The sequence below is a fragment of the Desmodus rotundus genome, chromosome 3 (assembly GCF_022682495.2).
Source record: "Desmodus rotundus isolate HL8 chromosome 3, HLdesRot8A.1, whole genome shotgun sequence".
NCBI classification, from domain to species: domain Eukaryota; kingdom Metazoa; phylum Chordata; class Mammalia; order Chiroptera; family Phyllostomidae; genus Desmodus; species Desmodus rotundus.
Genome location: NC_071389.1, coordinates 67,826,504 through 67,849,343, shown reverse-complemented (window position 1 = coordinate 67,849,343; position 22,840 = coordinate 67,826,504). Strand labels below are relative to the sequence as shown.

Genomic DNA, 22,840 nt, shown 5'->3' with positions numbered 1-22,840 from the left:
ATTGTTCACTAAATTTATGAGTTAAAACAATTTCACATTTACATCTAGCTTTGTTTTTTGTTACTTTTATTAGAGATTTTACAAAATATATTTGCAGAAAACCAATGCTACATTTGGTTAAAGGTGGCAATTCTTTTTAGCCCAGTCCTATTCTGTAGACTATACCCACACCCTGGAAAACATGAATCATTAGAGAGACACAGGGTCACCATCCCTCCTTTCATTCATAATAGTAAGCAACTAGTTTTGTTTTTCCCTGCATAATGAATTTTTTTAGAAAAGATTTTATTTATTTTTTAGAGAGAGGGAAAGGGAGGGAGAAAGAGAGAGGGAGAAACATCAATTGACTCTCGTAGGTGCCCCGATCGGGGACTGAACCCACAACCTAGGCATGTGCCTTGAATGGGAACTGAACCTTTTGGTTTGTGGACAACGTCCAACCAACTGAGCCACACCAGTGAGGGCCGTTGTACAATGAAATTTTACCAGTGCTACCAATTTTGTATTTAGGTCCATAATATCAACAAAAATTTATCTACATTTTCCTGTCAGTTCATTCATTTGATTTATTCTACAAGTATTAACTGGGTACTCATGAAATGTCAGATTGAGTGCTGGGCACTAGGGAGGCAAAAGTAATCTAGACAATGTCCTTGGCTGTGTGGGGATGATGTTTTGGTAAGAAGTCAGTTTCAAATTCACTTCACTTACTAAAGACATCTTTCCCGGTTTAGTACTGTTCTCACGGTGTCCAAACAAAACTTTTTCATGAATGGAAGTCTCTTATCCTCCCATAAAAATGTGTGTGTATTTTGTGAAGTACATGTAGTCGTCCCTAATGCTGATGTGTAGGTTATAAAAGATGAGAGGGCAGAGAAGGTAAAACCCATACATACCAAGAAAAAAAGTTAGTCACCAGAATGAAACATAGTGGCTGCATAAGTCAAATGCTGCCCTGAAGTAACTGTCCTAGAGCAGACCGCTGACCTGTGGTGGAGGGGTGAAGAGACAATCAGCAAGTAATGAAACGGTAATACTAATATGGACTTTAAGAAGGAGAAACATAAAAGATTTGGCTCATTCACTTCTGAAATTAACAGGAGGCAAAATGTTATGAAATAACACCCACTTTCTAGGAGGAAAACAGTGGGAAAGGCGGTGGGTGATGGGAATTAGGGAAGAAAAAGGAAACCCAAATGTGCCTGTGACAAAGTTTCTTCATGGGCCACAGTCCGTCAGTCACCCTCGGTCTTGTTAGCAACCCCAGCCCTACCTAACATCGCCTTTCCCTCTGCGTCCAAGACGCTCGAGCCTCCGCTATCCTGACGAGTCTTCTGAAGATCTGCCATGTTAGATCTTTCTCCTCTTTTCTGCCAACCAATGAACATAAAGAGTGGTCAACATTTGCTACATGTAGTATCTTTACAACTGTTTACTACAGGAGACCAGATGGTCTCTACTCCTGTCCTTCTATAGGGAACTGCTTTCACAAAGGTCACCTACAACCACCTAATTGCCAAAACCACAGCCTGTTTTCAGTCCTTGCTCAGCAGAGAATAACTACTGCTGCTCAGAAAGGCAGTTGCCACCTTTCTTGGACTTCAGATTCCTCGATAGTGTTCTGGTTGCATACACACCTTCCTGAGGTACACTGTGCAGCGGTAAGTGCATGAATTTTGACCTTGGAGAAGGTGCTTATCTTCCCAGTCTGTTTCCTTCCTCTGCAAGTGGGACATGACCGCTGACCTCACTGATATGAGGGTCAAATGAAACAGCAAATACAAAGAGTCTAACACAGTATTTGCCCACAGTTGATGTTCAGAAAATGACCATTTTCCCCCTTTCTCTGTATCCTCAGGCATCCTTGGCATGGGTGTGGATGACTCTGCACTGGACACCCTTTACCTAGGCCATCTCACCTAACACGATGCTGACCCCCAAATCTAGGCCTCTGATTTTCCTTACCATACTTCAGCTCCAATTCTACATTCTTAACTACCTACTAGGGAACCACCCAACTGGATAATCTGTCTTAATAGTGTGAAATCCTGTTTGACTCTCCGCCTACCACACTGCTAAACTGTGTAGATTCCGGAGCTGTAATATCTCTCAACATGGGTCTCTAACATTTCACTTCCATTGCAATCATTTTAATTCACTGCCTCAGTGCTCTTTGGTTAACTAGGCTGTTACTGGAAGAGGCTTTGAGAAAATTCATGTCATAAATTGTGTGGACAACAGCCAGAATGTAAGGGATTTAATGAAAAGCACTACAACCATGGACAATAGACTAGCTCTTCAAGAAGTTTGGTTAAGTGAATGGATGGTAGTTTGAGTCAGTGAGGTTAAGAATAAAGGGTAGTTTTTTTTTTTTTTTTTTTTTTTTTTTTTTTACTTTAAAGACGAATAAGCACTTGCAGGCAGTAGAAAATGTGTCAACAAAGAGCAAGAAATGGTTGCTTCCTACTTAATTTCATTCATTTATTCATTCTCTGCCAGGTATTTATTGTAAATCCATGATATTCTAGGCACAATGCTAAGTGCTGAGTATATAATGTTGAATAAAATCAGATATAGAACCCCTAAAATCATCAAGTTCAATGAGACAGGTATTAATCAAGTAATCATACAATTAAATATGAAACTGAAAACAGGACAAGTGCTAGAAAAGGCAAGTGCCTGGTGTTATGAAGTTCTATTTATAAGGATATTCAATCTAGTCAGGGAAAGATGAAGGTAAATTAACCAAAGAAAATGAGGAGGGAAGAACATTCTGGACAGAGGGAACAACCTGTGTCATGGTTAGAGAGAGCATGACTGAGAAGGGCTGAAAGAAGTAAGAGTGGCAGGAACGGGGAGAACAAGACAGGGTGATGTGAGATGAGGAGGCAGGAGAAGTGGCTGCACCACGCAGGGCCATGTCCGTAGGCTACCATAGAGTTGTTTCTTAAAGAGCCATGAAGCCTTTGAAGGAACTGGTACAAGGCGGAAGGCAGGATCAGATCTGACTTTGCAAAAGACTGAGCCTCCTAAAGCACAGGCTTCAGGATGGTACTGTGTGTTCAAAACTTAAATGACTTTCACTGTCCACTGAAATAAGTTTACTTGCCATCAAAGGATCAATCTCTACAACAAACCCAACTTCCCAATCACTCTTTTCAGTTATCTTGTACTTTTAACTACAGCTCTTCTTTTTTCATACTATAATTCCTAGAATTGCCCCATCCTTTCATTTCTATTTTTTAAATCCCCTTCTATCTTTTGGGCCCATCACAAATCCTACTTCTATGCAACCTTTTTTTGATATTCCTAGTTGAGATCTTTGCTTCTTTGAACCTCCACAACAGTTTGTACTTTTTGTTGCCATTTAATACATTAAACTTTTTATTGTAGTTACATGTGCACATGTGGGTCTCTCTTTTCTCAAGCTCCAGCAGGCTGTGAAGTGTTCGAGGGCAGGGGCTTTGTTTAACTTCTGCATCCCCCACCGGGTCTAAGACACAGTCTTACCCACAGCAGTTGCTCAATAAATATTTGTGGGTGTATTTTGAGTCAGATTTCTAAGTATTTGAAATTATTGTGTAGACAACAGCTCCTATACTGATTTCTAGTTATGATGTTACAGTAAACTAGGAGTCTCAGCTTTTCTGGTATATGTGGGCACTACTTACGATGGTTTTCAGGCATGATATTGAAGACAAACCCCCCCCCCCCCAAACATCCAAACAAACTCTTCAGAAAAAAAAAATCAGGGCTGCAAGTAAGGTACTTACTAATCTGTTAATTAACAATTAGACAGTACTATCCCAGAGAAGAAACTCAAGTTACTCTTCCATACTTAGTTCAAAGAAGATGTACTAATGAATCTTTTCATCAATGAGAAAAAAAAAAAAAGGAGGAAGCAAAAAAGGGAAAATGTTATTCTAGAACTATTTTCAAAATTTCATTAAACGTGATCTGAACACAGAATCAGAAACTCTCACATAAAGTAACAACTTTTTAGACATCCCTATTCATTGATAAGACTTATTCCCAGAATCAAACGTAAAAAATGATGTGGAAGGGAGAAAAAAGAGGCTCACAATTCTGATGAGAATTCTGTAAGCAAAATATTTTAAAGTATATTTTTACATTAAAAAACAAACTTAAACATTTCATTTTGTTCTTCACCACCTTTAGTATAATGCTGGGGTACTAAACCACACCACTGTCTCCTTCTGCATCCAAAGAAGATTCCGCATCTTTGATGTGTAAAGCAATAAAATGTCAGCTAAGTCTGTAGTAGAAAGAGAGTAAAGGAGCCTTGGGGGCATTCCTCCCATTTGCCTGCGTGCGTACTCTGTAACCCTTCCACAGAGTGACTGGCCACATCATTCCATGCGGGTCTCTGTTAAGCTTAATGCCTGAGATATCTAACAAAGTAGTAATACTCGGCAGTGTCACCACAGCTCTCTCAGCACACTTCAGTTGGTTCCGACGCTAAATATACTCATCTCCATCGTCTCTTTCAATAGTCCCAAATTTGAAAACCAGGAGGCATGTGAGGATATTACTGTTAAGAAATTCTAAGAAAAATAAAGAAAGCAGACAAGAACATCATACCATGAAGGAATATGTCATGGGCTTTCTACTTCAGAACTACTATCTAGAAACTTCAGATAAAAACTTTGATTATAAAAGACTATGATAGCCAAGTAAAATAAAAAGTTTTTCTTATAACAGATGGTTTATACCCTGATAATATTTGCATTTGATACTTTAGGATTACCTATTAATAAGGAAGCAGGGATGCTTTCCATTGATATTTCTAATTCAAAAGAAATGAGTTCTTTGTAATTCACTTTGTAGTGATATATTACACAAAGGTTTGTTTAAAGGGCTGGGCTGTAGTGACTTTAAAACTTTATATCTAAATCCTGTTTGTGACAGATCTATAGAGGAGCTTTGTAGATGAGTGTTGGAAAGCTTTTTGTCATAACTGTTGCTATGTAACAATTCTCTCAGAATAGGGGCTCCAGCTTTTTTCAATGCTTTAAGATTGAAAAAATGCTCATACTCTTACAGTGCAGAACCCTGAGGCTGGAGAGAATGATGCCCTTAAGCCTCATGCTTCCAACCTCCCCAGCTCTGTCCCCTCAGTGAGCTCAGTCAGGATGTGAAGATGTCATAGGTAGATATGGAGACTGACTCCTTAAATCAAGGCTGTGACTTGCAAGAGCAAGTGCTACTTGCTATTGTACTTAGTGTCATCATTGCCACTGCTGCCGCTTGGGATGTACTTCTCTCTCTCTCTCTCTTTTTTTTTTTTTTTGCTGAGAAGCCTTGGTAACTTTAGTATTTATTGTGGCCAGAGGTTGAGGACTCTCAGCGACTTATGGATTAAAAAATAAAACAACAAAAAACAAAACTAACCTTATAAAATTGCCAAAAATATGGGGATTTCTGAGGGAAACTTTTTAAAAAAGATTTTACTCATTTATTTTTAGAGAGAGGGGTGGGAGGGAGAAAGGGAAAGAAACATCGATTTGTTGCCTCTCATACACCCCTCACTGGGGACGGAACCTGCAACCCAGGTTTGTGCCCTAACCAAGAATTGAACCAGCAAGTTTTAATTTTGTGGGACAAGGCGCAACCAACTGGGCCATACCAATCAGGGCACTGAGGGGAACATTTTGAACAACTATTATGTTTTCTTTAGAAAATCTCTGGATTCTCACATAGTCCTGCTGGGTGGGGGTAAAGTTACTTAAATTTAAAAATATTGTATTTTTTAAAATATAAGCTCTCAGCAATGAATATGGGGAGGTTGAAAATAATTTCAGTACTGTTTAATCCTCAGTAAATAGGTAAATACATAAACTTCACAATGACAAGGTGCTGTGATAGTAAACACTGTAAGATAAATCCAAGATTTACACAAGCAAGAAAAACAAACAAAAGGAATGTTATGGATGTGGAAGAATCCAAAATAAATACCACCAGTTGTGGTTCAGACATTTAATTTATATGGTCTCATATTCAACACTATTATCTTTTTTTTCAGTGTGTGGGGGTACTCATTTGGCATATGTAGTAGAAATTCCAAGAACATAAGAATTTGATATTACAAGTCCATGAAAGTCTAAAATTAATCAGAATAGGCATATTTAAGTTTTAAAAAGTTGCAAATATAAGCCTCTAAAATGACTACTGGGTGTGAGGCAAAAAGAGATGACCTTTAAAGTTCAATCTATGGAGCCCTATATATTGCCAGTGGAAATTACAAACAGTGTAGCCACTGTAGAAAACAGTGTAGCATTTCCTCAAAAGGTTAAACATAGTTACCGTATGACCCAGTAATTCCGTTCCTAGGTACATATCCCAGAGAACTGAAAACATATGTTCATACGAAAACTTATACCTAATATTCATAATAGCCAAAGTAGAAACAACTGAGCAATCAATAAATCATATTCTGTATTACCCACAAAATGGAATATTACTCAACCATAAAAAGGAATAAAGTACTGTTGCATGCAACAATACGAATGAACCTTGAAAATACGTCAAGTGAAAGAAGCCAAACACAAAACACCACAAATTATATGATTCCATCTGTATGAGCTGTTCAGAAGAGGTAAATCCACAGACACAGATTAGTGGTTGTCGGGGGATTCAGGAAGGGGAAATTGAGGATAAGCTAACAGATCTGAGGTTTCTTTTTGGAGTGACAAAATGTTTTGAAATTAGATTAGGGTCATAGTTGTATAATATAGTGAATACACTAAAAACCACTAAATTGTATACTTTAAAATGGTGACTTTTATATGAATTATATCTCAATAAAAATTCACTTATCTACAACAATTCCATAATTATAAGGGAACATTTTTTCCCAATGATCTATTATTGTCCCAAATACTCGACAAAATTAAGAATGTTAAGAGAAAGGCTTTGGAATGCTTCTGAGAACTAATACATTTCAAAGGAACCAGCTCTTCATTTTTCATTGCGTGCTCACGCATTTCTCTAAGGAAATTAGCAATGGGTGGGCTATAAAAAACAATAAGCTGAGGCAAAAAGCCTTAGTCACATCTTTCCATCCATGCCTGGTACCCGAGGGAAGTGACTCACCCGAGCATCTATCTCTCTATGATGGTTACTTAAAGTGGCTGCCCATGTCCAGTGAAGGCTTTTGTTGAGTGATCATGCTTAAGTTGAGCTTGTTTATATACCATTTCCCAGGACTTACATGCTACTCCCTGAACGACGGGAATACTCAAAGCTTTTAGGGGGAATAAACTATTGCATGGTCTTTGCCTAGGAAGTGGGCCACAGTTCACTGCAGACAGACAGTTCAGATAAATAAAATGAAAGCAGACATTTTTGGAGATGATCTTAAAAGCTTTCCATTTAAAAACATCAAGGGCATAAGACTAGGAATAGCATGTATCCATGTTAGACTATCACAAGTCACTCCTTACCCGCTATTCTAACTAATACAAAGTATTCATCTCCTTCATCAGATAACCAAATCACTTCCATGGATCACAACACATACCTCTCTCCCTGGCTACTCACTAAGAGACATTTGACTCCTGTCTACAATTAACCATAGGGATCATCATAATACAAAGTGGTGGCCTATTTACAAAGATTCCATATTAAACGTGGGTGGAAAAGTTACATTTTAAATATAAGAAGTCTTTGAGGAAACAGATTCCCATTTCTGATATGTGGGCTGCACATGAAGACAGACAGGCCTGGTCAACTTGTTTCTCCACAGCTGCCTCTAGTGGCCTCTCTTGGGTTGCCAGCCTTGGTCTAGAGATCAGGGGTGTCAAACTCATTTTCACTGGGGGCCACATCAGCCTCGCAGTTGCCTTCAAAAGGCTGACTGTAGAGCTCTTTGCCTCTAGTTAAGGAGTAGTTACATTTATACAGTCCTAAAATTACATTCAGCCCTTTGAAGGTAACCACAAGCCTGATGTGGCCCCTGGTGAAAATGAGTTTGACACCCCTGGTCTAGATTGTTCCCTAGAATTCTCAGCTTTAGATCACCACCCGCACAGTCCCCTCTTGTGTTATAGGCTCAACTATAACGACAAAGTTCAAAGACGACTAAAAACATTAAGAGCAAAGGGAAGAGTAGGAAGAAAAGGTATTGAGCTGAGGGAGGTGTCCTATGGCTATATATAAAATCTTCTCAAAATACCAGTCAAAATCTTTTGAGAAAAAACTATTCTGAATACAGTGACCATTATGACAACTGATTCTTCAATTTTTGTTTTCCTATATTAAGGGTAAGATGAAAATTATGAGGAATATAAAACCAAATATATGATATAATATTAAGAGGCATCATAAAATTCACTTTAGTGTAATTAATAAACTTCCTAATTCAATACACAACATGTCAAAATATATAAAGACATTAACTAGCTTTACACAATAGAGTATATAGGTACTAAAGTACTTATAGCAGACTATCTACACTTACATTTTCATGAAAAATCATGCATCAAGACTGTGAAAATAGACTAATATCTTACTAGAGCATACTTATGTGGGAAAATCAGATTCAGCTTTGTATTATTTCAACATATAGTTTAAGAAATAAAGTCTGATAAAGTTCAATTATGATATAAAATTGCTATAACCACGTGCTTGAGCAATAATACCAATTACCAGGTTAGTTTATTGCATTTGTAATCAATTATTTAAAAAAAAACTGGGTCAATTATCATTATTATAGATGTTCTATGGGTAAGTTCTTAAGAGTCTTTGTTAATTATAACATTAAATAAAAATTAGAAAACTAAAGGGACATTAATTCCTTCACTATTAAGTAAATGTATCCTACTTAAGCTCTGCTTTTAAAAGGTCTTTCCCCAGTATGGAGATACTTCAAAAAATTAAAAATAGATCTGCATTTTGACCCAGTGATCCCACTTCTGGGAATACGTCCACAGGAATCCAACACATTAATTTGAAAGAACATAAGCACCCCTATGTTCATTGCAGTGTTATTTACAATCACCAAATATGGAAGCAGGCCAAGTATCCCTCAATAGATGAGTGGATAAAACAACGATGGGACATTTACACAATGGACTTCAACTCAACTATAAAAAAGAAGAAAATTTTACCCTTTGCAACATTGGAGATGGACCTGGAGAACATTATGCTAAGTGAAATAAGCCAGTCAGAGAAAGACAAATACCATATAATTTTACTCATATGTGGAAGAAACTAATGAATAGATTGAATTAACAAGGAAAATGGGGACAGAATCATAGATGGAGTGCAGGATGACAGCTAGTGGCGGGAGGTTAGGGGGTGGAGGGATTGAACAAAAAGGAAAAAGAACTCATGGACATGGACAACAGTGTGGTGATTGCTGGGGGTGGGAGGTATAAGGGGACTAAAAAGTAATGTAAAAAAAATACAATAAAGATTAATTTTTTTTTAATAAAGGTCTTTCCCTATGCTTTTGGTAACTATTTAGGATCTGAATACATAATATAAATGTCAAAAATGTTGCAGCCCCACTGGCCAGTCAAGTCCTATGAAAGTAGTGAGAAATCGAAATGAAGTGGGAATGGATCATGGTGTGTTCTTACATACAGATGCGCTTCACTGACTGTGAAAAGCTCAAATGCAGCAATCTGATTTGATCAATTTCCTTCTTAGATTTTATGGGTATAACATTCTTATCAGTATACACTATAAATTACACATTGTAGTTCCAATATTTCAAGGTTAAAACATCTGTGAAAGTATAAGGGAAGTTACCAGGAAAAGACAATTTGCTATAGAAACACCTTATTTACTTTTAAGAATACAGATGTGAAAATTCAAGACCCAGTTTACATTTACTAAACTATCATGTTTTGCTCAAAATGTTGACTTTTTTCCTCTAACAAGAGTTAGACATGAGCCAGTATAGCAACATACTAATAAAATTATGTAAGTATATACAATGTGGGGCAAAAGTAGGTTTATGGTTGTCTGTATGGAAAATAATACAATAATTAATAAATAATAATACTGTGTTTTGCATACTCAACTGTAAACCTACTTTTACCTTACCCTGTATGTACCCTTTTCTAAGTTCTCATGAGGAATTTTGAAAACAGCTTTCATGCATTAAACAAATGCTAGTAATACAAAAACTTTGCAATATTCATATACAAAGAATAGTAGCATTGTTATAGTAATACTGAACATATTATCTTATTATACTCATTTCAATGACTACAACTGACCTTTAAAAGTGTTATGTAGACTTTTAAGCCATTCAGAATCTTTTTCCTAGCTATAAAGACTTCTAAGAAATTCATTTTTTAAACATAAATTCCACAAATGTCTACAAATAATGACTAAAAAAATTCCTTTGAAAATGTGAGAGTAGATGTGAAGGTTTTCTGAATTATAATTATTTTAAAAGAAGATACTCCCATGTATGCCTATGTTCAATTGTAGTGGCAATAAGTTAAAAGGCTGAATGGTTGGGTTACTACTCCCAACCAAGCATGGACAATCCATACACAAGTATATGTGAGTGTGTTACCTCCTTTCTCTATATATGCATGTCTCTTTGGGTGGCTAAAATCTCCATATTGGCCCTGGCCGGGTAGCTCAGTTGGCTAGAGCATCACCCCAAATCACCAAGGTTGCAGGTTCAATCCCCAGTTAGGACACATACAAGAAGCAACCAATGAATGCATAAATAAGTGGCACAACAAATCAATGTTTTTTCTCTCTCTCTTTCCACCCGCCTTTTCTTTCTCTCTAAAATCAATGAACAAAAATTAAAGAAAAAATCTCCATATTTTCACTGTTTAAAGTTCTTTATGCAATGCTAGCCCTCATGCCTAAATTTTCTTTCCCCAATGACAAAGGGCCTTCTTAAGTAATGGTGAACTGTAAGTGGGAAGAAAGAGGTGCAAATATAAAGTATAATTCTACTTTACAGAAATCAATGGGATTAATTTTAACATGATGCACTTGTATTTTAATTTTATCCCCATTTCATATAGTGATATTTATATTAAAAGGGTAATAAAAGGACAAGGCTGAGATTGAAAGGGGTTTCACTTGAGCCACAGATTCCGGGGGGGTTGGGGGGTGGGTGTTGTGGCAGAAATATGAAAAGCCAAAGGGGACTTTCTGAGAAAAGAGGAAATAAGAAATAAAATAATATGGGGGGCAGGACACAGTAGTCTTAGGAGCTGATGACCAAAGAATGAGGAGATTCAGCTAGTGAAGATACAGAATGCAAATGCAGAATGGAAACGATCAGTGACACCTTATAAGAAGGGCCAATGGTAAAAGTCAGAATCGTAAGAAAACAAGAGTTGAAAGACAAAAACTAAGAAAGTGCCATCTGACCTGGTGTCTATAGTGACTGAAGATTTTTTTTTAAAGATTTTATTTATTTATTTTTAGAGAGGAAAAGGGAGGGAGAAAGAGAGGGAGAGAAACATCAATGTGTGGTTGCCTCTAGCTTGACCCCTACTGGGGACCTGGTCCGCAACCCAGGCATGTGCCCTGACTGGGAATTGAACCGGCAATCCTTTAGTTCAGAGGCTGACATTCAACCCACTGAGTAACACCAGCCAGGGCTGAAGATTTTTTTTTTTTTTTTAAGCCAAAGGCAGGTCAATGAGGCGGGGAAGCAAAAAGGGTCTTAACTGGAAAGAATTTTAGTTGTCTAGGTATCAAAAGGACCAAGGACTAGGAGAAGATGGGTAGATCTAGATGTAGGGGTTAGTGAGTAATGAAAGGATTCAAGGCAAATGACAATAGGAGAGTCAGTGTCTACTGCGAAAACCTCAAGACTGATTGCACAACGTGAAACACGCAAGGCATATAGGATGTGTGCAGCTCCTTTCTGGAATTGAATGAACTTACTATTTTTATGGGTCACTGAGTCTTTAAATAAGAGGTTCCCTACACTACATTCAAAATTAGGAAAGTCAAATAGTGCATAAAAGGACTAGGAAAGCTTTCAGTATTTTTTGCCACAGGGGTGCCTCTACTAAAATCAAACACTAGAGGTTTATTTTTATATGGAAAAATCACATGAAATTTTATGGTAGCCTTTATTATTTCATTTTACACATTTTATTTGATCCTTGCTATATATTCTGGAGATGTGGAAAGAATTTGATACAAAAAAACAAGTAGGACCTAACATGCGTTCTTAGTAAGCAGCTGCTCATTAAGATAATACTTCCAGTTACTGGCTTAGAAAGCAAGATTCTGAGATTACTGCTGGATTTAGGCTTCTGACTTGTCAACCAAAAAAGTTACTTCCTCTTTAGTATAATGAATTGCAGAAGTACAGTTAAACAGTTATCTGTGAGGGTTTATTAAAAGGCATAGGATATGGTGGGTGAGCAGAGATACTGATTTTTTTCTTTTTTTTTGCCATGACCAAAATATTTACAAATTTCATAAAGTGGAAAGAACTTTCTGAAAAATTAATAAGATTTGTTTCACAAATAACCAATTGAACTGGAACACTGAATAGAAGAAATGATAAAAGATTTGTTCTTTTAGTTGATAAAAAATTTATATCAGGGCATTCAAGTAAAGTTATTTTCTGTGTTCTGATTTAATGAATCATGTGAGCAGTATCTGACTGGGTGACTCAAACGCCGGCTCAGTGAAGCCTACTCTAATGTCTCTCAGCACAGCATTCCATGGGACAGTAAAGCCAGAGCAAGATGTCAGACTAAAGTAATATCAAAGGAAGAGAAAGCAGGGCTGGAGATGCTGTGAGGCTGACTCATAACACTTCTTGACTTGTGAGTGTCTGGTATGTGTTCAATGTCCTATGGGCTTCAATGACCTAACAAGCACCAAAGTAGCAATGATAATGCAATAATGAATGGTCCTCAAAAAATACTTTTCAATTCAAGCTGAAAAGCACTACACTTACTAGATGGTTTTAACCCTATTGAAAGACATCCTTAGAAACCACTAGTGATTTCTTAAAAGGTGAATGAGTATTAAATGTTTTATATATGCTTATGTGGTATTTAGTTCCGTTAAATCTATTTTAAAGATATACATTAATTTGGAAAATGAAACTTTTCTGATACTATCAGTGATAAAATATGTTGAAGAAAAATGAAATAGCATTATGTATGTTGATAAAAACACAGATTTAAAATAATGAGGCCCATTTAATGTTAATAAAACACTCTTAAAAATAAAACTAAAGGACTATTCTGTATATATCCCACATGGAGATGATGTTCTTGTGTTTTAAAAGGATACTACTTGTGATAAAAAAGGCCCTCCAGAAAAAAGATAGTAAAAAAATATAGAGAATGATTAAAGCTTATCAAAATATAGTACATCACTTTATATAAGCTATTTATTATAAGGGAAAGAAAAATAAAGCACAAAACAGAGGTACATTTTCTAAGGATGTCCATGAAATCAATGAACAACTCTGTTTTTCCCTAATCAAAATTCTTCATATGTAGTAGAGTTCAAGTCCGGAAGAGTACTTACAATGACAGCAACGCCACAGCAATTAAGGTCCATTCTGCAGGTTTGTGTATAATATTTCTATTTGTTAATCTGAAAGACAGTACAGTAAAATTTACCAAGGGATTGTTATATTCTTCTATTTATAGAAAAGTCAGAATATTGACATCAAGTGTCAAGCACTATTTTTTCTATTCTTGTTATATTTGAAAGGAGAGTCAATAGCATAATAATGTGGCTTGATACTCAGTGTCTGATAAGGACTTTCTCAAAAGTAAGTGCTCCAGCCCCAATTTTATATATTTATAACAATGCTACTATTAGACAAAATGGAAAACATGAGAATGTAAATTGCATATTTTATTAAAATATACACATGTAAACACCTCCCTATGATCATATGCTGTATGTTTTCCTCAATCAAACATTTTATTAAAGCTAACAAGGTAAGCAATTTCTGATTTTAATTTTAATTCATCTTTTGCACCTTTCCACATTGGGCCAGGTTGGCAATAGGCAAGTGAGGGATGTCATAACCCACAATTTACAGAAATGAGCATTCACTTAATACATTTTAAGACTAGGTCTTCATCAAGAAAATTTAAATTAAAAAAAATCAGTAATAAATTGAGAGTCTTCCAGTCAAGACAGAGGTGTAGGTAAACATGGCTTGCGCCTCCTTGCACAACCACATCAAAATTACAACGGAACTATAGAACAGCCATCACTCAGAACCGTCAGAAATCGAGTTGCATGAAAGTCCAATAACTTAAAGAAACCGTATTAATCCAGATAGGAGATGTAGAGATGTGGAGATGCTGAATGGGCTGGTCCCACATCCACATGTGGTGGATAAAAACTCAGGAGGGATATCTCAGGAGCGAGGAGTCCTGGCCCCACACCAGGCCCTCCAGCCCAGGGTTCCACTGCCAGGAAGATAAGTCCCCATAATTCTGGCTGCAAAAACCAGCAGAGATTGTGTCGGTGGAAGACACTGCTTAAGTCCCAAGGAGTTCCTCTGAACGAACTTACACACAGACTTACTCAGATTTACTCCTCCTGCACTCCAGCACCAGGGTAGCAGCTTGAAAGGCACCACTGGTGCACGGGGTGGAACTGAAGTCTCTGGTATCAAGGCAAGAACTGGGGGACAGCTTTCTCTCAGACAGAAAGGTGGACAGAGGCCATTGTTACTTTTCTGAACCTTCCCCCCACAGAGCCACAGAGGTGACAGTCAGGACATATTTGAGATTCCAACAACCTGGCTGACACTGTTTGCCCCACCTTGGAGATCCCCTGGGCTCTGCCCCACCCAATTTTTGGGCCCACCCAAGCAGTTAACAGTGGCTTTTCCATATGAAAGGCTGGTCTTGGCTCACACTCCACAACTTCCTAAATTCTCTCAGACAAGCAACAGCAGGCCTCAGTGATTCACCAGCCCCCCCCTCCCCCATACCTCTTGCTAAGTGGTCCCAGGCCTGGCACTAGCAGCAGAGAACCTAGATTCATAGTTTAGCTTCACTTGGGAACCTCGAAGCCCAGCAAAAGTAGTAGCCATCTGCAGATTGCTTTTGGAGGTCATGCAGGGTGGCCCCAGGAAGAACACAGGAGAGAGCTGACCTTGCCTGCACCTCCTGGGAAACCCCAGGGCTTGTACACCCAGTAGACAGCTACAGATGACACTGGAGTACCACCACCCTGCCCCTGCACAGCTGATCCACCATAGAGGGTGGAGGTGGCTGGTCAGGAGTCAAAACCAGTCCTTGAAGCTGACTGGCCTGGGTACATCCCTCCCACTGACATGACAACATCAATCAAGTCTCAACAAGAGGAGGTATACTCAGCCCACATGAAGGGCACACTTCAAGTACCCAGCTTGGGTGATAGGGGAGGCTGTGCCACTGTACTTATAAGACTCATACTACATTAGGCCACACTACCAAGACAGGCAGTCATAGCAGCTCTACCTAATACATAGAAACAAACATAGGGAGGCTGCCAAAATGAGCAGAGAAAGAAATATGGCCCAAATGAAAGAACAGATCAGAACCCCAGAAAAAGAGCTAAACAAAATACATATAAGCTATCTATCAGATGCAGAGTTCAAAACACTGGTTATAAGGATGCTCTAGGACTTAAGTGAGGACCTCAACAACATAAAACAGATACAGTCAGAGATGAAGGATACACTAACTGAATAAAGAACAATTTACAGGGAAACAACAGTACAGTGGATGAAGCCAAGAATCAAATCAATGATTTGAAACGTAAGAAAGCAAAAAAAAACAACCAATCAGAACAACAAGAAAGAAGAATCTCCAAAAAAAAAAAAAAAAAAAAAGATAAAACAAAAGCCCAACCTGAGGATAGTGTAAGGAACCTCTGGGACAACTTCAAGCATTTCAACATTTGCATCATAGGGGTGCCAGAAGGAGAAGAGAAAGAGCAAGAAACTGGACATCTATAAAAAATAATGCAAGAAAACTTCCCCAATTTGGTGAAGGAAATAGACATGAAAGTCCAGGAAGCACAGTCCCAAACAAGATAGATGTAGAGACCCTCTCTAAGACACATTATAATTAAAATGCCAAAGGTTAAAGATACAGAGAGAATCTTAAAAGCAGCACAAGGAGCTAGTTACCTACAATTGAGTTCCCATAAAACTGTCAGCTGATTTCTCAAAAGAAACTTTACACGCTAGAAGGGCTTGGCAAGAAATATTCAAAGTCATCAAAAGCAGGGACCTAGAGTCAAGATTGCTTTACCCAGAAAAGCTATAATTTAGAATTGAAGGGCAAATAAAGAGCTTCCCAGAGAAGAAAAAATTAAAGGAGTTCACCATCATCAAGCCATTATTATATGAAATGTTAAAGGGACTCATATAAGAAAAAGATCAAAACTATATATAATAAAATGGCAATAAATACATATCAACAATTAAATCTAAAAACAAACTGAGCAAACAAGAAGAACAGAGGCAGAATCATGGATACAGGCAGTATTTTAATGGCTGCCAGATGGGAGGTGGTTTGGGGGAATGGGTGAAGAGGTGAGGGGATTAAGGAGCACCAGTAGGTAGTCACAGAATAGCTATGTGGATGTAATGTACAGTATAGGAAATGGAGTAGCCAAAAAACTTAAACACTTTACCCGTGGACATGACCAATGGTGTGGGGATTGCTGGAAGGCGTGGGGGGTGCTGTGTGAAGGGAGCAAAGGGGTAAAAATTGGGACAACTGTAACAGCATAATCAATAAAATATAATTTAAAAAATCAGTAGAAAATTCTACCACTTAAAAAATTAGTAGTGAATTCTACCACTTATTCTGGGAAAATATGTTGTTATCAACTTAGTTTCCCAGAAAGCATTTAGAAAGATTGCTCTAAATAAAAAAATAGTATCAATAAGAAAAGAACAGTCAATTATATCTGATAAAGGGCTGTTATCAAAAATAAACAAAGAACTCTTAAAAATTTAACAGTAGGAAAACAAATAGCACAACTAAAAAATGGGCCGAACCTCTTAATAGACATCTCACTAAAGATAAACAAATGACATAGAGGTAAATGAAAAGATGGTCCATAAGCCATCTGAGACGTGCAATTTAAAACAAGATACCAAACAGAATTTTTAGGAAAGGGAAAATACTCTATGATACTATAGTGATGAATATATGTCATTATACATTTGTCCAAACCTATAGAATATACAAAACCAAGAGTAAACTCTAGACCAAAGGGGAAAAGGGAGGGGGTAATGGGGGAAAAGGGTGAAGGGTTTACAGGAACAATTATAAAGGACACATGAACAATAACAAGGGGGGGGGTGGAAACAGGGGAAGGAGTTGGGGATGGCTGGGGTGGTGGGGAGGGGTGGGGGGAAAAGGTAGAAAACTATACTTGAACAACAATTAAAAAAAAAGTTAAAAAAATAAGAGTAAACTCTAATGTAAACTACAGACTCTAATTGATAATGATGTTGTCAATGTATAGTCATCGACTGTAGCAAATGTATTACTCTGGTGGGGAATGCTGACAATGAGGCAGGCGACGTATGTGTGGGGGCAGTAGGAATATGGGAAATCTCTGTGCCTTTATCTCAATTTTGCTATGAACCAAAACTGTTCTAAAAAATAAAGTCCTAATAAAAACAGCCAATAAATACATGGGCAAAGGATATGAGCAGGCAATTTACAGAGGAGGAAAACTGAATGGAGTAAACACTTGAAAAGGAACTCAATCACAGTAGTAATCTGGGAAATTAATATAAAAACAATAACTCACTCCATCATATTGGCGAAAATAAAATGTTGATAATACCAAGAGGTGGTGAGGACAAGAGGAAATTAGTACTTCTAACACACTGTTGATGTGACCAATCATACAATTTGGAAATATCTAATAAAGCTAAAAATGCACATAAATAGCTCAGTTATTCATAGATATAAACCCTAAACAAATTATCTCACTTATGCATAAGTTAATATATACAAAGATAGTGTGACACTGCTTGTAATAAGAAAAAAATAATAAATTGTGGCACTTTTATGGAATGCTAAATAGATGTCGAGATGAATAAAGTAGACTTACATATTTTGTTCATAATTTTAATGAAAGGCATCAAGTACGGTAGCACATTATTTATATAAATCAAGAACAGACAATACTCTATTATTTATGTACACATATATGTAGTAAAAGTATAAAAACAAAGACTGAAAAGATACACATCAAATTCACATATCAGTTGCTTCTGGGGAGGAAAGGACAACGGATGGGAAAAGGGGAGAAAGGGGGGACTTTTGCGCTGGCTATTTCATCTGCCAGAAACCTTTCCCCAGATAAGTTTCCTCGGCCTTACGGCTCACCTGGACCACCCTATTAAAAAGTAAAAACTTCTCTCCACCTCCCAGCCCCAAATTTCTGACTTCCTTACCCTGCTATATATTTTTCTTTTTTCCTTGTACCACTTCTCACCTTCTAACATACAACTACTGTTTATTATCTGTTTTCCCTGAGGGCAGGAATTTGTGTTATTCACCTACTTATTCCAAATGCCCAGAACAAGTGCCTCACAGTCAGTAGGTATTCAACTGATTTTTTCTATGCAAATGAATTAACCTAAAATATTTTATTTCTTTTATTTAAAATGTATATCTAAATATTATAAAATATTAAAATCTATTAATTCTGAGTAAAGAACATGTGTGTATCTTTGTTAATCTGAATTTTTTCCATAGTTAAACTGTTTTACAAAATTTTAAAAATTCTAGATATATAAAGGAAGTATGTATAGTGGTTAAAAAGTTTGACAGACCTGGATTCAGTACTCAGATCTGATACTTTGCATGTGTTTCATCTTGGGCACATTCAACAGCTGTAAAGCTTTTTTTTTTTTTAAATTTAGTAAAACCCTATGTCACAGGGTTCTTGTGAGGATTAAACTTACAAAAGACATCCATGCCCAATTCAATCTACATCTCTCAGTCCTCATCTTAGTCAGCAACATTTGACACAGCTGATCACTCCCTTCTCTGTGGAACACGTTCTTTACCCGGTTTCCACTTGCCTCATTTGCCTCCCTCTCACCGGCATTCCTGCCCAAATCTTTTAATTTTGGATTGTCCCAGATCTTTGCCCTTGGGTCTCTCATCTCCTCTATATATGATCATTGCTTCGATGATTTCATCCAATCTCACAGCTTTAAATATTAGATACTATGTGCTGACAATTCTCAAATTTATTATCTCTAGCCTGGACCTCTTCCTTGAATTCCAGAGTTCTATAATGGTCTACTTGACATTTCCACTTGAATGTGAAATAGGCTTCTCAAAACATAGTACAACAAAAGCTGAGCTCCTCTTCTTCCTCCACAAACCAGTCCTCCTACAGATAGCTACATCTCAGTAAATGGTTACCCAGTCCTTCCAGAATCCGGCTGCTCAAGCCTAAAGTCCTGTGGTTAACTTGGCTCTCCTTATGTCCCATGGCTAACAAGTCAAGTCCCTGATGGTTCTTTCTTCAAAAAACGCCCCTGATTACTTGTTAGCTCCACTGCTTTCACCTTGGTCCACATCATTTCTTGCCTAGATTACCAAAACAGCATCCTAAAAGTTCTTCCTCCCTCTGCCAATCTATTATAATTCTCAAATCACCAGCCAGAGCGATGCTGTTAAGAATCTATGTTAGGTCCTGTCATTCATTTGTTCAAAATCCACCAACTGCTCATCTCAGAGTAAAAGTCAAAGAATGACCACAGCTACAAGGCCTATATAATCTATACCATACACACGCCCTACCCTATACCTGTCTGACCATATCTCTTTGTACCTTTAGCTCTGCTCATTTCTCCACCCTCACCAACCACCTTAATGTTTTGTGAATATACCAGGCCTGCTCCTGCTCCACAGCCTTTTTACCTGCTGTTTCTGGTCTGACACATTTTCACAGATAACAACATGGCTTTCTCTCTCACCAACTTTTAAATCTTTATACAAATGGAATCTTCTCAATGAGGTACTCCCTGACCAGCCTATTTAAAATGACAACAACTTTCCTCCTCAGTACCATCCCCTTCCCCTGCTTCTGGGGAGAAAAGGAGAATGAAGTGGGAAAGGGCATAGCCCCACATAATAGTACATGCATTGTTTTATTAGACAAGTTTGATGAGAGAAGGAACTTTTGTGTTTTGTTCACTGCTTTGTCGGCAGCAAAACAGAATCTAGCACATGACCCTAAAAGGTCAAATAATAAACATGTATGAGGAAAAATGACAGATACAGTTAAGTAGAAATCTCCTTTTTTACTGTATTCAAATCCTCCAAAGTTAAGACGAATTTAAGATTTAATTAATTTCTTATTCAGCAAAAATGCACTGCGTGCCTGCTCTATCTATATACCTCTGTTTCAGGCACTGAGGAAAACATGGCAGGGCCTCTGCTTTCACTTCAAGCACTTCTAGTGACAGACCTGCAAAACTGTACTTGCTCTCACATTTTCCCTTTGCTGAGTCAAAATAATTTCAAGTGCAGATAATAAATGAATTACTATTGTCTGAGTGATAGTACATAAATGAAAATAGAAATATTTGATAGAAAGCATTTAAAAAGCACAGTTTCACAATATAATTTGAAATTCAATACAGATATAGGAAAAAGGTTTGATTTACAACTGAGGAAATTTAAAAAGAACTTTTGTGTCAAAACATAATTTCAATTCAAATCAGATTTAGAGAAGTATCTTGAGTCAACACTGAGGGCAGTGAATTATTACCCAGGAACTTCTGATGGAACCACTGTGCCGGGTAAGGCAATGTTCCATTCCGGACAGATGACTGTGATTCAATTCAGTGGGAAGGACAGCTCTAGTCACAGGGGAAGATTCTTCAAAGAGCTGAAAAAGCTGCTTGATGTTGTGAGTTCTCACAGGCTTTCAACTTTGGCTGCACATAAGAATCACCTTGGGGGCTTTTAAAAAATACTAATGTCTCAGCCCAACCATAATCAAATGAAACGCAATCTGCAGGATTGCAGCCACGTATCTGTAGTTGTTAAAAGATCCCCAGGTAACTGTGATGCACAACTGGCTTGAGAATCACTGTCCTACAAGTTCTTATTATTGATTATCATTTCAAAGAGAAGGATATGGTTATTTTTGTCAACTCTTTTCCACTGCCAGTATTGACTGAAAAGATCTCTCAACTCTAGCCACTGTAATCAATATGGCATTTTTTCAGACTTCACTTATAAGCCCTAGCCGACAAATAGTCACATACTGGCTTGAAGTTGTCTTGCCAGATACCTTTAGACCTCAAATGAGTTAATCTTACCAGAGGTCATTCTGTACTTTTAACTAATCAACATTTTTCTAAAAAGCAGCAAAATCAATTTAAGCAATTTTTATTAAAGCTACAGATTTTGACCTGCGGGTACTAAAAAGTAAAGATTTGAACAATAAATTAACATCAAGGGTTTTATAATATCCCCTACACCAAAATAATGTTTTGGTGGCTTATTTTCCCCCAAGCTTTTTATTAAATACAAACATATATAAAAGTAGAGAGACTATAAACTCCCATGTGGGGGAGCTTTGCCTGCAGAGTCCCCTGTCCACTGCATTTGAGAATAAGTCCCAAGACATGATCTGCTTGGGGAGGAGAGGTGGCTGAACTCTCAAAGGAGAAGGGCCAGGTAAAGCTCATCAATCATTATCAGGCAGTAAGGATCAAACAATAAACATACAAGGAACTAAGAGGGCTTATTCTGAGTCAGGGTCAGTTAGCTAAAGGGCTGTAAAACTTTGGGAAACAAACTCATTTAATGCTTGGACCCTTATCAGAAAACTGAGGGCATTCTTAGCACAGCAGGTTTCACAGGATTTTATGCATTCTTTCTTAGGCCTGATAGCCCTGGGGAACTGCCTGTTCCTGCCCAGGGCTGTACCACCCTCCAGCATTGTTTCAGGCTTAAATCAGGCAGGGGAAGTAAGACAGCCAAGAGATTAGGAGACTTCTCACAGACAGAATGAGGACTCAGGCTGTTTTGAAACTGAGGAGCGAGGGTCCATCACCCCCTTTTTCTATAGCCCCCCCAAGTCCTTCCCTGAGGGCCCCTTCGTGACTGTTCCTGTTTTATGTCGTCCCTCCTTTGAGGAATCTTACCTGTCACTGGCTAACCAGTCATCTGCTCGGGGCCAAGCAGGGTGAAGTGAAAGGGGGCAGAGGCAGTGCCTCTACAAGGAAGATAAGCTTTGTCTCCTTAGTGGCTTGTGGTCCCAAGGTCTCTCACTCAGCCTTCCTTAGCCATGGGGGCTTACAGCTTCTGAAACCAGGCAGGGCGGTTCCCAACACTCCCACATATGCATCACTAATTTATTACTTTGAGAATTATTAACTCCTGGCCAATCATGTTTTTTTTTTTTAAAAAAAAAATCTTTACCCAAAGATATGTTTTATTGATTTTAGACAGGAATGAATGCAGGGGAGAGAGGGAGGGCGGGGGGGAGAGAAACATCATTGTGAGAAACATTGATCAGTTGCCTCCCGACCAGGGCAGGCCAATAACGTTTTATCTATACAGCCCTGTATTCAACATCCCCTAATATGGATAATTTTAAAGCAAATCTCAGACATCATATCATTTCAGCAAGACTTTATTTTAATGCAAATAATGCATAAAGTAACTAAAAAGAACTTAAACAACAGAAGTGACAGGAAAAGTAATAGTTTATGGATATAAAAAGAAAATGACATTTGAAAGTCTCTTCATATCTCTAGCCTGTTAGCTACCTCTTAAGGACTGACAAACACTGTGCCTCTGGTCTGGGCTAGCTGAGGTGTCACAGAAGGCTTAGTTTC

At 37.8% G+C, this 22,840-nt stretch overlaps 1 protein-coding gene across 3 annotated transcripts in view; it reads right to left on the bottom strand.

Moving 5' to 3' along the window:
- RPAP2 (RNA polymerase II associated protein 2) overlaps positions 1 to 22,840 on the bottom strand; it is a 116,751-nt gene that overhangs the window by 53,927 nt on the left and 39,984 nt on the right. For all 3 annotated transcript variants that reach the window (XM_053920313.1, XM_053920312.2, XM_024565373.3), the window contains exon 11: positions 13,510 to 13,578. In XM_053920313.1, coding sequence (XP_053776288.1) covers positions 13,510 to 13,578 — 69 coding nt within the window. The remainder of the gene's footprint in view (positions 1 to 13,509; positions 13,579 to 22,840) is intronic.